This window comes from Rhinatrema bivittatum, chromosome 14 (assembly GCF_901001135.1).
Source record: "Rhinatrema bivittatum chromosome 14, aRhiBiv1.1, whole genome shotgun sequence".
NCBI lineage: Eukaryota > Metazoa > Chordata > Amphibia > Gymnophiona > Rhinatrematidae > Rhinatrema > Rhinatrema bivittatum.
The window spans coordinates 80,535,607-80,551,796 of NC_042628.1; the positions used below are offsets into that span (position 1 = coordinate 80,535,607).

General features: G+C 46.2%; 1 protein-coding gene across 2 annotated transcripts in view; it reads right to left on the reverse strand.

Moving 5' to 3' along the window:
* LOC115075765 (dual specificity tyrosine-phosphorylation-regulated kinase 1B-like) overlaps positions 1–16,190 on the reverse strand; it is a 232,770-nt gene that overhangs the window by 77,537 nt on the left and 139,043 nt on the right. For both annotated transcript variants that reach the window (XM_029576504.1, XM_029576503.1), the window contains one exon: positions 14,416–14,702. In XM_029576504.1, the coding sequence (XP_029432364.1) occupies positions 14,416–14,702 (287 nt within the window). The remainder of the gene's footprint in view (positions 1–14,415; positions 14,703–16,190) is intronic.

Below are 16,190 nucleotides of genomic sequence, written 5' to 3' on the forward strand. Positions count from 1 at the left end.
CGACCTCGGAAGCAATATCCCTAAGCCCAATGGACGAAAAACTACCTCCGGCAGCGCACGGGACCTCAACGCTGCGATTGGGACTGCGCCCCGAAGTGGGAGATCGTGCAGCTCAATCGGAGGGGGCAGCTGCGATGTAAGACTCTGCGCAGGCCTCCATGAATAATGGAGACAGCTTCATCGGCGTTTTGGAGCTTGATAGAGGAGGAGACCAGATGAGTGGAAGAGGTGAGAGATCTGTGTCGCGGCCTCTCCGCCCCCCCCCCCCCCCCCCGAAGCAGCTTTGGCTATGCAGAAACTGGAAGTGGTAATGTTAGATTCGTTATGGAATCTATCGTCAGCCATGGCAAAGTCTTTTGCGGACTGCTCAAGAAAAATAAGTTCTGTGTCGCAGCAATTGGAAACTCTGAATAAGAACTTTCAAGTAAATAAGCAGGAAGCCTCTGAAAAATTACAAAATATAGATATTGATCTTAAGCAAGTCAAAGAAGTACAGTCAACCATTATACAGGATTGTGGTGCTATCAACAGGAATTGAAAACATTGAAAATATAATGAGGCTTTTGAATTTGAGGGTACTAAACTTCCCCAGGGTGATCGGAGAAATTCCCAGGATAACTATAAAACGTTATTTTCTTGAAGTGCTGGAAATTCCCCCAGAGCAAACTCCACCCCTGGATAAGGTTTATTTCCTACCTATACGTAGTAACCAGCAAATTCAAGTGGCTCCTAATGTCTTAGAAAATGTAGCAGTTTTTCTTGAAACATCTACATATGAAATAGCAGAAAGATCAACTTTACTGATATCTTTCTTTAATGAGAATGACTTGGGAATAATCATGCGTGCCTACTTTAAGAAAATTAAGGCTGTGTTTATGGGATCAAATTGAGAATTTTTCCAGACTTAACCAAGGCAATACAGTTGAAGAGGAAACATTTTCTAGCATTAAAACAAGAAGCATTGGCAGTGGGAGCCTCCTTCTTTCTTAGGTTCCTATGTAAATGCGTAGTAAAATTTGAAAGAAACAACTATATGTTTTTCCAACCTGAACAGCTCAAAAGCTTTATCGAGGCTAAAAAGTATCTCTGCAATTAGGCAGTGGTTAAATGAAGTCCAAAAGAAGTAATTTGGTTTTTGACAAGTTGTCTTTTCCTTTTTTTTTTGGTTCTTATTTCCTGAATTCTCCTTTAATTTGCATGTACTCTGCCCCCCCCCCCCCCAAATAGGGGTCTAACGGGTTAATTTTAACAATTGATTGTATTGCTATTATAGTTATTTTCCAAGGGTAATGGATTTCTTTTCAATTGTTTAAACGATATTTCATGACAAAGTGGATGCTTTGTATGTTGTGTGAAAAATTAATAAAGAGAAAATAAAAAAAGAAAATTCTCAAACAACTGAGATTTCCCTCTGGGGGACTTTGCTTGTGACATTTGCCTTTTGTACTGATTGTAATAATTACTGTACTAGATCCCTTGTGTTTTCTGGCCAGAAGGTTTGGAGTTTTCCTGAGGCGTAAGAGGTTTCTCTCCCTGCGAGCTGAAGCACTCGCTAAAGGAGGTCAGTTCCTGTTGCGTTATCCCTGCAAATGTTCCAACAGATATTCCAATTCTGATTATGGTTTTTTTGAGCCCTAGTTATATTTCTCCCGGTATATAAAGTGTAATTGGCATTATCTCAGCTTGCTTTTTCATTATTTCTTGGTAAAATTCGCCCTTTGTTTTTTTCCTATTGTCTCATTCCCTTTTTCCTATGAAAAATAAATAGGTTATTATTTTTCTCTTTTTTTTTCTCTCTGTGATAGGATAATTATACTCTGTATAAATTTTCAATACCTCACATTTCTGTACAAGGTATTCTTGCATCTTTAATTTTTGAAATTGCATAAAAAAAAAAAAAGAATTACCTCCTAATGCACTATCAGCCCCCAAAAAAGGCACGGATGGCAATTTGGTGGGATACCCAATAGCTTCAATTGGTTTTATTCATTTCTTTATTTTGATTTATATTCTGCTTTTTACGCTATTTCCAGCGCTTCAAAGTGGATTACATTCAGGTACTGTGGGTATTTCCCTAACCCCAGAGGGCTTACAGTCTAAGTTTGTACCTGAGGCAATAGAGGATAAAGTCATAAGGAGCGAGAGTGGGACTTGAACCCTGGTCTCCTGGTTCGTAGCCTCTGCTCTAACCACTAGGCTACTCCTCCACTCCATATCTTTGGCAGACAACAGAAAGAACCCACTGGTCTAAGGTTATACTGGGCCACTGGGTCATGAAGAACCGTAACCTGCCCCTGACCGGTGTGTCCACCGTCCTGGGTATGGGCAACTGGCCAATGCTCCCTACAACCCAGTTAAAACCCTATCCCCGGAGTTGTCCGAGGTGCCAGGTGGGGCTTGGGGGCTCTCATGTGCCTGGGACAGCCACGGGAGCCCTGATGCTGTTGACAGGAGCGAGGGGGCGGAGAAGAGTACTTCCTCTAGTGAAAGACTTACGCTGTCCTGATCTTGTTGACCTCCTAGATGAAGATGACAGGTCTGGAGTGCTGGTGGAGATTTGCTGGAGGGTTTCATGGTGGTCCCGGAGTTTCTCGCCCAATTTCCGAAGAGATTCTCCCTGGTATACAGCACGTCAGCAAATCATTCCTCTATGTCTGGTCGGAGATCAGAGACTCACATCCATGCCATTCTGCAGGTGCCGATTCCCATATCAGAGACCTTCGATGCCATCTTGAAAACTTTGTGGGTCACTTGGATCTCGTGTTTTTCGTATGCCACAGTGAGAAGAGGGTGTCCTGCTGCTGCTGAAGCAGCTGCTCGGCCACTTCCTGCACCTGCTTCCAGACGTCCCACAAGTTCTGGCTCACATAGAGCTGATAGAAAGCTATGCAGGGGTGAGACCAGGCTAGATGCCTGGTCCAATTTAAATCCACTGAGGAGAATATGCCTTAGGGGCAGAATCCTGCAGGGCAGAAGGGGCTCAGAGGGCGTGGCCAGAGACTGGGGAATAAGAGCTGGGATCCAGGTGGGGATAAGCAGACCAGGCAGCGCCTGTATACAGAACTGTCTAAATACTGAGCTGAGATGAAGCAACACACTAAGCAAAGAGAGTACACTGTCTGGGGAGAAGACAGTCTGTTGTTGTGAACGTGTGAAGTTATAACAAAGATTGTTTTAAGAAGGCTGGAATCAGACTAGTATGTCTCCATGCCTCGTTCCCACAAGGTGTCATGCGTGGGATTTTTCCAAGGTGTGCCCAGAAAACCCCAGCCTCCAAGAAAGTGTCTGTGTGAAGGGCAGGGAGTTGTGAAGAGGTCCTGTGGTTCTAAATGCAGTTCAGAACCTAAGGGGCCTGTGGCTCTAAGACCAAGTACAGAGCACAGGGAGTTCAGGTGTGCGCGGTGCTTTGTGAAAGGCTGCACGGAAGGAAAAACAACCCCGAAGTTTAAAGTTTCAGGTAGAGAGGAAACAGTGTGTGGGCCTGGTTACAGGGACAGCCAGGACGTTTTAGGGTTGAAACGGCTAAAGGGAGAAGCCCTGCTGGGAGATAGGCAGGGATGTAACCCCAGTAAGCAGGTTATCACTAGTCAAACAGGCTTTTTTTTTTTACTTTTTTGCCTTGAAAAGAAAAGTGAAACAAACACCGGTGCAGCAGGGCTGTGCTGAGCGCAGGACATGGCCCTGGGGAAACTGCCAGAGTGGGCTGTGTGGTAGATGGAAGCTGAGCAGGGCCCTCTTCCAGCAAACAAGCCACTCTGCAGGGAAAGTGTCAGCCCCAAAATGCAGCAGTCTGAGAGCATGACTGAAGAAGAAGGTTGGAAAGCATTGCTGCAGAGAGTCCTGGAATGACAGAGGACGCTCCAGGAGAGCCTAATAAAGCACCAGCTTGCCTTACACATCAGGGGAAAAAGAACCTGGAAGCAAGCCAGGCTCTTGTTGATTCCTTTTTAGAGGAAAGCTTACGTGGTCGGGGAGCTGAGGAAGCTACCGGAGAGGACTCAGTGGAGGCCCAGCAGCTGAGTGGCACTACAGGGGATCCTGGTGAAGACCCTGTAGGATGCCCAAACACTACCGGGAGTCCAGAAATAACTCCTGTGAGAAGCTCAGAGAAGGGAGCTGTGAAGAACCCTGAGAGAGGGGTCACAGAGAGCGCAGAGAAGAGCAACACAGACTGCCCAGAAGGCAGTAGTGGTAAGTTGGTGCTAGAGTTGGTCCGTAGGTCGACCAAACACTAGCGGGAGCCTCAAAACACAGGGCACTGAAAGGAAAGCGAGAGATGCCATGGTGAGACCAGAAAGTGGGGCTCCAGAGACCCCAGCAAGTGAGACTTCAGAAGAGCCAGCAACCAGTATGGGCAAGTGGCCAGAGTGTACAGAGGTAGAAATCGCGGAGAGCCCAGAGGGAGGCGCTACTGAGAGCCTGGGGGAAGAGTTCATGGAGAGCCCAGAGAATGACGCGGTGGAGACACCAGCTACTGAGGATACAGAGGTGGTTCCCCAGTTGGTCAATATAGTTCCATTGGAGTGGAAATCAAACCCAGAGCTAGCAAAAGACTTAAAGGGCTGGGGATGTGCACTGCACAAACGGCACATGGGGTGGTGGTCGTGGGTAACCCTAAGAGAAGGGAACTGGGAGGTCTGGGACTCTCCTCAATGGGATCCAGGAGTAAGTAGGGATACTTAGCCCGACAGGTCCAAGCTGAGGGGAAGGGTACATGAGGCAATGCCCCTAGTGTTTCGCTATTTTCCTGTGCAAGACCATGGTCCACCTTAAATCCACTAAGGAGAGTATGCTCTATGGCCGAGATCCTGCGGGGCAGGTGGGACTCAGCAGGCATAGCCAGAGATGGGGGAATGAGAGCTGGAAATCCAGGTGGGGGATAAGCAGATTAGGCCAGGTCTCCAGGAGGAAGGCAGCTCCTGTATGCAATACTGTCCAATCCCTGAGCTGAGATGAAGCAACACACTAAGTAAAGAGAGTACGCTGTCTGAGAAAACAGTCTGTTGTTGTGCATGTGTGAAATTATAATAAAGAGATTCTGTTTTAAGAAGGCTGGAATCAGACTAGTTTGTCTCCAGGCCTCTGAGAATCATTGCTCGTTCCCACAGCAGGCAATGACCATGGCTACCTGAAACACATTTCACTCAAGAGCATCTATTGCTCTGTCTTTCCCTGGAGACACCGAGGAATGGGTCTGAGAACGCTTGGCTTTCTTGAGAGCAGATTTGACCACCATCAACTGGTGGGGCAGCTGTTGCTTATCGAATCCAGGAACATTCTGGATGAGATAAACCCTTCAGTCTTCTTATTTACGGGAGGCACTGTGAGGGGGTGTTACTATATCCTCAGCAGCAACTCCTTAAGGATATTGTGCACAGAGACAGTCACGATCTCCTCAGGAGGCTCCACAAACTGGAGGATCTCAAGCATTTTGTGCCTGGCATTCTCTGTCAATAACTGAAATGGGATGGCCTCCGCCATCAATTTACAAACACTGCAAAGGTAAGTCCTCAGGTGGAGACTTCATTCGCTCTTCTGGAAGAGAAGGGTCTGATGGGAGACCCTCAGAGTCCTTGGAGGACGATTCCATGGTGTCATCCCCCAGGGATCATAGTGACCCTCATCCTCACCGTATACAACAGGGAATGTGGCCCTAGGCGCTCGGCCTACGTCCAGCGGTGCAGGCACCAGCACAGCTGGACGGGGGGCTATACCCTTGGCATCTCTGCCAGCCTGGGCGGAGCTTCCTCCTCAGAGGAACTGGCAACAAACATTGTATAGGTAGGGGGAGGCTGCGGTTCCTCTATGGGCACCGATGCCTGCCCAGGAACTGATGCCAGCTAGGTCAGTAACGCACCAATGAGCGTACCTTCCAGAAACCACATTGAAAGATGGGATTACAAATGTTCTCTTTGCAGGAAAGATGATGCCCAGGATACCCAGATTGATTTCGTTTAAATGTACACCCTAGATATACATCACGGTCAAAATCTAGGGAGGGGGAGGGGGAAAGAACAGGGAAGTTACTTGTTATTGTGATGCACAATTGTTGATGGCGTTTTGCCCAAATATTTGTCAAGTTTTTATTTTGGAAAATGATAAAGGATAAAAAAAAATGTTTTCCTAATCTGGTCTATGCTGACATATCTGTCGCCCACAGAGAAGTCAACAGAAACAGGTTATTTGATGCAATCCATGAGCACTGAAATACCAGAAACATTTTGGCACCCAAACACCACCGTGAGCAAATTATTCAACACAAACTGGAAATGTTTTGAGCAACAAGAACAGGCTAGGCCTCATCGGGGACTGAACATCCATGAAAATGGTGCAGGGGTAAAGTTCTTTGAGAGATCAGCAAAGACAAGTCTTGGTTTAGGAGGTTAGGTGGGCCTTTCAATACAGCTACATTTACTATCGCTGCACCCTTGGAATTGGGCACCAAGAAAAAAGCACCAAGATACAATTGCCTTTCTTTGATTCTTACTGCTCTGACTTGTAACCAGAGTACCTCAAGCCCCAGCAATGGTTATTCCAATGGGGAGAGTGGGACTCATCCCAGTCCCAGGATCAAGGAATCAAAGTGGCTGAAATTCTGCTTTTAAAATGCCTGTCCCTCCAGCCCATTCATAGTCAGTTCTGTTTGTCATTTTCCAGGACCGTAAACACAATTACTTGAAGTAATATCGGAGTGTAGAAATCGTACTTATAGATACTGAGGTTTTCACAGTGTAAGTATACTCTTCATGGTGATGATCCATGAGGAACTTCTTCAGGGAACTGTTTTGAAGCTGTTGTCTTGCTTTTTAGCCATGATTTGAAAACTAATTACTAATTCTGGAAAGGAGTTCGAGTGAGGTTATCAAATTTGCAGATAATACAAAATTATTAAGAACATAAGAAATTGCCATGCTGGGAAGCCCAGCATCCTGCTCGAGGCCAAACCAGGCCACAAGAACCTGGCAATTACCCAAACACCAAGAAGATCCCATGCCGTGACCTGAGCGCCCGGCTGGACGTCCGAGGTCATGGCGTGCGCTCATTCACCATCGCCGGCGAGGGCTGCTGGAAGCCGTCTCGCATGGGGAGCGCCCGATCTGCCCCAGGCTGCTGAAGCCGCTCTCGCCGCCGGCTGCCCCCGGGAGGAGGGGAGAGAGGACTGGGGCTGCTCCGGAGACCGGCACCCATGGACGCGGCCAGGGCAGGTGAGCGGGGACTGGGGGATGGGATTAGTCGCGATCTGAAGAGAGGCTTTCCCGGTGCGTTGGATTTTAGGTTGGGCAGGCAAGAGTTTAGGTTATGCTTGGAAACAACAGGTCCTTCCTAATATTTTTTCTTTTGGTCTGATTTGATTGTATTTTTTTTCCCCTAGGGGAATTGTCTTGCTAAATCATGACCCTTGCTGTTAATGGCCGGCTGATACTTCTCTGATCCTTTCCTTTTGCTTAAAGTTGGGCTCCACTTCCTGGTATCTGTCATTTCAAATGACAGGTACCAGTCCACCCAGGATACTGTATAGGCGCTGTATAGTGCTCTATACAGTAAAATGGATTGCACTTCATGGACGCTTCTTAGACGCGGCTTGCATTTGCATGCCATTTAAATACTGTATCGAGCGGTATGTGATCCAAACTGTGCGCGCGGCAAACGAGCGGGCGCCCGGCACTGCCGCACGTTTTCTACCGCGTCCTTACTGTATCGGCCTGATAATAAGGGACTTTTGCACCTACCATGTGACAGGGGCTGACCAATGGCACCAGTAGCCCCTGTGACACAGTAAGGGCAAAAGCTATCGGCGCCATTTTGAATACTGGCAGCCGACGGCCCAAGTGCAGGAGATCGCTCCCGGACCCCCGCTGGACCACCAGGGACTTTTGGCAGGTCTTGGGGGAGGGGGGGGTGTCAGGAGGGGGGGGGGGTTGTAGTTAGTTTTTTGTTTTTTTTATAGTCGCTCCATAAGACACTCAGCCATTCCCACCCCCCCCCCCCCCCACCTTTGGAGGAAAAAAGTGCATCTTATGGAGCAAAAAATACAGTCATTTTAGCATTGTTTGGTTCTGGTCCAGCATACACACTGAACCATAAGGTACATTGATCACTGTCCTCTACAAGTCTCTGTCACTACCAGGTCGAATGTCATCTTGCCAGGAGTGTATCCCGTAACCCATTACTTCTATGTGATCAGACTATTGGGAATAAAATGTGCTATCCCACTTGGATAAGGGGCAAATAGTTCTGATGGTTCTTTGGGGCCTTTCAAGTGCGTTCGACCTGATGGATTAAGTAATTCTTGAATTATGTTGCCAGGCTTTATGGTCAGAAGAACATTTTTAAATTGGATAAGGAGTTTTTTGTAGAATAGGATGCAGTTGATACATTTCTAAAGGTTTTGTTCGCTGGTATGTAAAATAATATGCAGAGTCCAACAAGGATCTTTGCTGAACCCCCTTACTATTCAATATATATTTGGCACCACTGGTCTTTTGGTTTTATTCGTTTTATGTATGTGGACCCTATGAGATCTGCCCAGACTTAGTTCATGTCCATCCTGAGGACTGTATGTTAGCGATTAGTACTTGGTTGATAGAGAATTATTTGGCTCTGAAATCTAAAAAGACAGAACTACTGCAAGTGGGAACAGCTTTTGCTAAATAGTTTCAAATTGAAGGGATTACAGTTACAGCAAATGATGAAGTGAGATCCTTAGGGATGATGTTGAATATTAGATGGACGTTGGAAAGTCAAATAATTGTAGTGTTACTAAAGCCGATGGACGCCTACGATTGGCGAGGCAATTAAAATCTTTTCTAAGCGTCAGAGCATTAAAGTCAATGGTATAAACTTTGATCATAGCAGAAATACTATTGTAATTCTATCTATTGGAGCCTTCCTGGTGCCCAATTTGGAGGCTCCAAAAACTCCAAAACATGACTGCAAGAACTGTCATTGGTAGGTCCAGACAGGACTCAGTTGCGCCCCTTCTTCTGAAATTACACTGGTTACCTGTGAAGCTACATTGTAAATTTAAACAATTTACATGGAAATTGCCATTCTCACATGGAGCGCAAGTTATGCTGGAAAACATCTGCTAGAAATGTACCCTTGCAATATAGCTGCCAACTCCAGCTTCCATCAGTCCAAGCCTTTCGGCATGCTAAACTACAAAACAGATTGTTTTCTGTAAGTTTATGAAACAATCTTACTTTATTGATTAGGGAAGAGAAAGAACTTATGTGGTTTCATCGCCAATTGAAGGCTTGGTTGATGGTGTCTCAAGTATGACTTCTGGATTATTGTCTGACCGATTTTGAAAGGGTACCCTGGTCTATGGCAACTTTAGAAATGATTTTATAAGCAGACATCAAGCTCTTTTCATTGCCTGGGAGAAGTGTTTGGTTTTAATGATTTTATTGTAACTTTAAGTATTTTTTATGTCATTTGTTTTAAACATTGCTTTGGAAGATTTTATTGCAAAAACTGGAAAGCAGTTTATAAATGTCAAACAAATAAAACAAGAAAAATATTTTGGCATTCTGGATGACTCCACCCCCAAGTTTCTCCTCCCATTCAATGTACCTCTTAAACGGATATGTTACCCCCCTCCAAGTTATCGCACCCTGTTCTCTGTAGCACGTTCAAGTTTTATGTAAACATATTTACATAATGAGGGTACCTCATTATGTAAATATGAGGTACCCACGAATACCAGTCTAAAAAAGCTTTTAAATAAAAGAAAGAAATGTGGAGTGACAGGTTCGGCAAAGTGTGGAAAACTGTGCACATTTAAAAACAATCTAGGAAAGTTCCAGAAGAAATCTCCGAGTCATGACACCCACATAGACTGAGCTGTATCGCAGAATTTAAAAACCAAGTCTGAGCATAAGGAGGGGTAGGTGACTTTCAGAAGATCTAATTTAGTGGACAAGTCAATGGACCCTGTATTCTTGTTCCTATCTCTTTATTCTAACCACGGTGTAACATTTCAGACCACAAATATCCTACATAACTAACTACATCCCAAAAAGTCAGCAGATTTGTATGAATTGTCCCAGACAGTATGTTTATTGCAAACCAGTATGCTCTTAAAGTCATTTTTCAAAGTCACAATTCAATATCTCTCTGAATTTTTTGTAAAATAAAATTAAAAACTGAAAAATGCTGTTTGCATGCAGCCCCTTCAGACTGGTACTTGGTAGAACCACCTTTTGCTGATTTAACAGCTTTAAGTGGGTCGGGGGGTAAGTTTCTACTCGCTTTGCACACTGGGAGTGATTTTTGCCCATTCTTGTCTTGCAGATTTGCTCCAGGTTGTTTGGATGACTTTTATGGACTGCAGTTTTCAAAGAGTGCCACAGTTTCTCGATTGGTCTGAGATCTGTTTTTTTTGACTTGGCAGTTGTAGAAAATTCACCTTTTTGATGTTCAACCAGTCCTGTGTTGCTTTGGCCTTCTGCTTGGGCTCACTGTCCTGTTGAAAGGCGAACATTCTCCCAAATTTTAGCGAGGCAGGTTGTCTTGCAGAACCTCCCTGTATGTTGCATCATTTACCAGACCTTCAATTTTAACATGTTGACCAGTCCCCGCTGAGGAAAAGCAGCTCCACAATTAGTCCTGAGGGAATTCTGCGCTACTGCGGAGCGCAGAATTCCCCCCTTGCAGAATTGCCAAATTCTGCACAGAAAATGGCAGAGGAGACCCCGGCATGCCACGAAGATGAAGGCCTGGCGTGCCGTTCGCAGCAAAGACGAAGGCCCCCGTGTGCCGCGAACGGAGTGTGTTCCGTTTGCGGCGAAGATGAAGGCCCCGGTGAGAGTGTGAAAGGAGAGGAGTGTGAGAAAGGGGGGGTGAGCAGGAGGGTGTAAGAGAGGGGGGATGCTTGAGTGTGGGTTCCAGAGAGAGGGAGCCTATACGAGGAGATCGTGAAGGAGTGTGTATGTGTGTGAGAGATTGGGAGCTGGTGTGTATGAAAAAGGGATCATCGTGTGTATATGTGAGGGTGCTTGCCTGTGTGAAGGGATTGTGTATGTGTGAGAGAGAAAGGGAGCTTGTGAGGGTGTGTATGCAAGCGAGAGGGACCCTGTATGAGGGGATGTGTGTGTATGTGTGTTTAAGAGAGAGGGAAGGACAGAGGGAGCCTGTGTGAGGGGATGTGTGTGGGAGCCTGTATGAGGGTGTGTGTGTATGTGTACTAGAGAGAGGGAGCATGTGTGTGAGAGAGGGAAGGACAGAGGGAGCCTGTGTGAGGGAGCCTGTATGAGGGTGTGTGTGTATGTGTACTAGAGAGAGGGAGCATGTGTGTGAGAGAGGGAAGGACAGAGGGAGCCTGTGTGAGGGGATGTGTGTGGGAGCCTGTATGAGGGTGTGTGTGTATGTGTACTAGAGAGAGGGAAGGACAGAGGGAGCCTGTGTGAGGGGCAGTACTGAGAATGGGGGTCAAACTCTGGAACTGGCGATAGAGTGGAAGGGGATGAGCCTAGAGGTGGAGGGGCCTGAGAGGGCAAAGTGGCCAGGGGAGTAGGGAGAGCGAGTGGAAGAGACCCTCTTACAGTGAATATCTAGGGAAATTCTGCTCAAAATATTTAAAATTCTGCATCTCTAAGTAATACTTTTTTTTGTATTAATTTTAAATATAATAACTTAAAGACTGTCATGTAAATTGTGTTATATAAAGTTTGCAGAATTTTGTTTTTGTGTGCAGAATTCCCCCAGGAGTACCCACAATATGATGCTGCTACTCCAGTACTTTGCTGTTGGGATGCTGTTTGCTAAGGAATGGGCAGTGCAAGGTTTGTACCACATACAGCCTTTTGAATTTTGGTCAAAAAGCTCCATTTTTGTCTCATCTGATCACAAAACCTTATCCCACATTTTAGCTGGGTCACTCTGATGCTTTCTGGCAAACTCTAGACATGGATGTGGTTTTCCATCAGTAATGGCTTCTTTCTAGCCACCCTCCCATGCAGGCCAGTTGTATGCAGAGCTCTTGATATGGTTGACTGGTGCAGCTCCACTCCAGTCCCAGCCACTGAACTCTGTAGCTCCTTCCAAGTGATTGTTGGCCTCTGTGGCTTCCCTCACAAGTTGTCTTGCTCTAATGCTGAGTTTTGAGGAACGGCCTCGTCTAAGCATTGGGTGGTATAATACAGCTTCCATTTCCTCACAAGTTTTCAGTGGGATATCCAAGCATGTGGATATTATTTCGTAACCTTCTCCTATCTTGTGCATGGCTATAACTTTATCTTAAATTTTCCTTAAAATGCTCTTCAGTCTTCATTTTCACAGCTTTCCTTCAGATTCACAGTCTGACCAATGGTACTAGAATTAGAGAGTCTTTTATCCAGAAAAGCTGACTGTTTTATTGTTTCACAGGTACAGGCCAATAATAAGCCAATTGTTAGGGCAATATCTTTCATCTGTGTAAACTTGGAGCTTCCACTGCACAGGGGTTGAATAATAATGCAATGTTGAGATTACTTACCTGGTAATCTTGTTTTCCTTAGTGTAGACAGATGGACTCAGGACAAATGGGATAGTATCCGCGTGCTAGCAGTTGGAGACGGATCTGACGTCAGCACGGGGGCGTGTATATACCCCCACAGGAAGCGCAGCTGTTCAGTAATCTTCCTTGCAAAAGCTGTTATGGATGTGTGTACTGACGCTCAATGAAAAGTAAAGAAAAAAGTGAAAACAGGCCTCCCCTGACCGATTGACAGTGGCTGGAGACCGCCAGCCTTCCCAACCGGAAGGTGTGGACATTGGCAGAGTGTACGCTCTTAGGAAAACAAAAGTCAAAGGCTTACCTGGAATCAGTGAAACCCATGTACACAGGCAGCTGGGCGGGATGCTGAGTCCATCTGTCTACACTAAGGAAAACAAGATTACCAGGTAAGTAATCTCAACATTTCCTGGCGTGTAGCCAGATGGACTCAGGACAAATGGGATGTACCAAAGCTTTACACCCCGCCTAGGCGGGAGGCTGCCTGAGGACCATGCAGTACCGCCCTCGCAAAGGCCGAGTCCTCCCTGGCCTGGACATCCAGACGGTAGAACCTGGAGAAGGTATGGAGGGAGGACCATGTCGCCGCTTTACAGATGTCCGCCGGTGACAGCATCCGGGATTCAGCCCAAGACGCCGCTTGGGCTCTGGTAGAATGAGCCTTAACCTGTAGAGGCGGAGCCTTCCCAGCCGCCACGTAGGCGGCTCTGACCACGTCTTTAATCCAGCGGGCAATGGTGGGCCGAGAGGCCGCTTCACCTTGCTTCTTCCCGCTGTGTAGGACGAACAGATGGTCTGTCTTCCGCAGGTCTTGAGTCATTGTCAGATACCTGGGCAGCAATCTGCCGATGTCGAGATGGCGTAATAAACGGCCTTCTTCAGATTTCTTCAAACCTACCGTGGTAGGTAAGGATATGGTTTGGTTAAGATGAAACTGTGAAACCACTTTAGGGAGAAAGCAGGGAACCGTCCTAAGATGGATAGACTCCGAAGTGATACGTAGAAAGGGATCTCGGCAGGACAGCGCTTGTAGTTCAGAGACGCGGCGAGCGGAGCATACGGCCAGCAGGAATACCAACTTCAGGGTTAGAGACCGTAGAGACAAGCCCCGAAGGGGTCGGAAGGTAGATCCCGCGAGGAAATCCAGAACCAGATTAAGGTTCCATAAGGGTACAGGCCACTTTAGTGGCGGACGAATATGCTTGACGCCTTGCAGGAAACGAGAAACATCAGGGTGCTTGGCGATGGTCTTGCCACCTCTCCTGGGCCCATAGCACAATAGTGCCGCTACCTGAACCTTGATGGAGCTGAGGGAGAGACCCTTCTGAAGCCCATCCTGCAGGAAATCCAACACAATAGGAATAGTGGCGGCATGTGGACTGGTGCCAAGAGAGTCGCACCATGCTTGGAAAGCACGCTGAACCAGCATGCAGGCACTCCAAACTGCTTTGGAGACGGAAATTACTGAACAGCTGCGCTTCCTGTGGGGATATATACACGCCCCCGTGCTGACGTCAGATCCGTCTCCAACTGCTAGCACGCGGATACTATCCCATTTGTCCTGAGTCCATCTGGCTACACGCCAGGAAAGCAGCATTTTTCAGTTTCAATTTTATTGTACCAAAAATGCAGAGAAATAATGAATTGTGACTGACAATTTACTTTAAGTGCATACTGGTATGCAATAAACATACTGTTAGGGACAAATCTGTGTAAGTGTCATTCGTAATCCACAAAACTCTGGTGCCTTTTTAGGAGGTTGAATACTTTTGCAAGCCACTGTATCATAACTGCAAACAAAGGCAAGCATGTATGTTCTGTTTAGGTAGATTGTATAGTCAAGAAAATGTACACAGCACCCCAGGTAAATGAACAGTATAAAGATGTGTACATACATATAAAAAGATATCCAAACATACCCTCTGTCCCAGCTGACAGGAGCTACCAAAGTCGACTATTTTAATGGCACTTCGTTTTGGGTTACAGAGTAAGATGTTCTCTGGCTTCAGGTCACAGTGGATTATGCTGAGCTCAGGTGTAGCCAAAAAAAGAAGCGCTGTACATAGCTGCTGCGCAAACTTGCGGGTCAGGTTGAGAGAGACGCCTCGGAAGTTGGTGTTCCGTAGCAGATCATAGAGATTGTACGAGAGCAGCTCAAACACAAGGCAGAGGTGGTTCCGAAACATGAAGTGACGCTTTAAGTGCACTGCAAAGCAATAGATAGAAGATCAGCAACAAGCAATCTAACTTTTCAAATGTTACAAATTTCAGTACAATAGGTACACATCATAAAAGTCAGCCTGCAACCATTCCAGAAGTTGAGAATTAACATCAGTCTATATAGTTTGTGAACAGTCTCCTTGCAATTCAACTGAACCCTGCACCACACTGAGACGTTAACACCACTCTGAGAATTTGTAACCCTTGAAGCAGATGACGGTTGGTCACCTAAACACTGGCCTTTGTCGGTATCTTCAGACGAACACGTAGTTCGACACGGTTTTGTCTGCATTATATGTTGTTACATAAGAAATTGCCATATTGGGTCAGACCAAGGGTCTATCAAAGATCAGCATCCTGTTTCCAACAGTGGCCAATCCAGGCTACAAGTACCTGGCAAGTACCCATACTATTGATGCTAGTAATAGCAGTGGCTATTTTCTAAGTCAACTTGATTAATAGCAGGTAATGGACCTCTCCTCCAAGAACTTATCCAATCCTTTTTTTAAACACAGCTATACTAACTGCACTAACCACATCCTCTGGCAACAAATTCCAAGGTTTAATTGTGCGTTGAGTGAAAAAGAACTTTCTCCGATTAGTCTTAAATGTGCTATTTGCTAACTTCATGAAGTGCCCCCTAGTCCTTCTATTATTCGAAAGTGTAAATAACCGATTCACATCTACTTGTTCAAGACCTCTCATGATCTTAAAGACCTCTATCATATCCCCCCCTCAGCAGTCTCTTCTCCAATCTGAAAAGTCCTAACCTCTTCAGCCTTTCCTCATAGGGGAGCTGTGCCATCACCTTTATCATTTTGGTCGCCCTTCTCTGTACCTTCTCCATCGCAATTATATCTTTTTTGAGATGCGGCGACCAGAATTGTACACAGTATTCAAGGTATGGTCTCACCATGTAGCGATACAGAGGCATTATGACATTTTCCGTTTTATTCACCATTCCCTTTCTAATAATTCCCAACATTCTGTTTGCTTTTTTGACTGCTGCAGCACACTGAGCCGACGATTTCAATGTGTTATCCACTATCGGGCCGATACAGAAAAAAGTGCAGGAGAGCCAGCAAACGCCTGCTCTCCTGTGCGCGCGATTTAGTATCGGCCCGCATGCAAATGAGGGCCCGCAGTAAAAAGAGGCGCTAGGGACACTAGCGCGTCCCTAGCGCCTCCTTTTTGATAGGAGCGACGGCTGTCGGCGGGTTTGACAGCAGACGCTCAATTTATCGGTGTCGGTTCTCGAGCCCGCTGACAGCCACGGGTTCGGAAAACGGACACCTGTATAATTGAGCGTCCGATTTCCGACTCACAGGCTGATTTAAAAATTTTTTTTTTACCTTTGGGGCCTCCGACTTAATATCGCTATGATATCAAGTCGGAGGGTGTACAGAAAAGCTGAGTGCATGTTGTGGGCACTATTAATTTCGGGGGGGGGGGGGGTTGGCCGCACGTTTTCGAC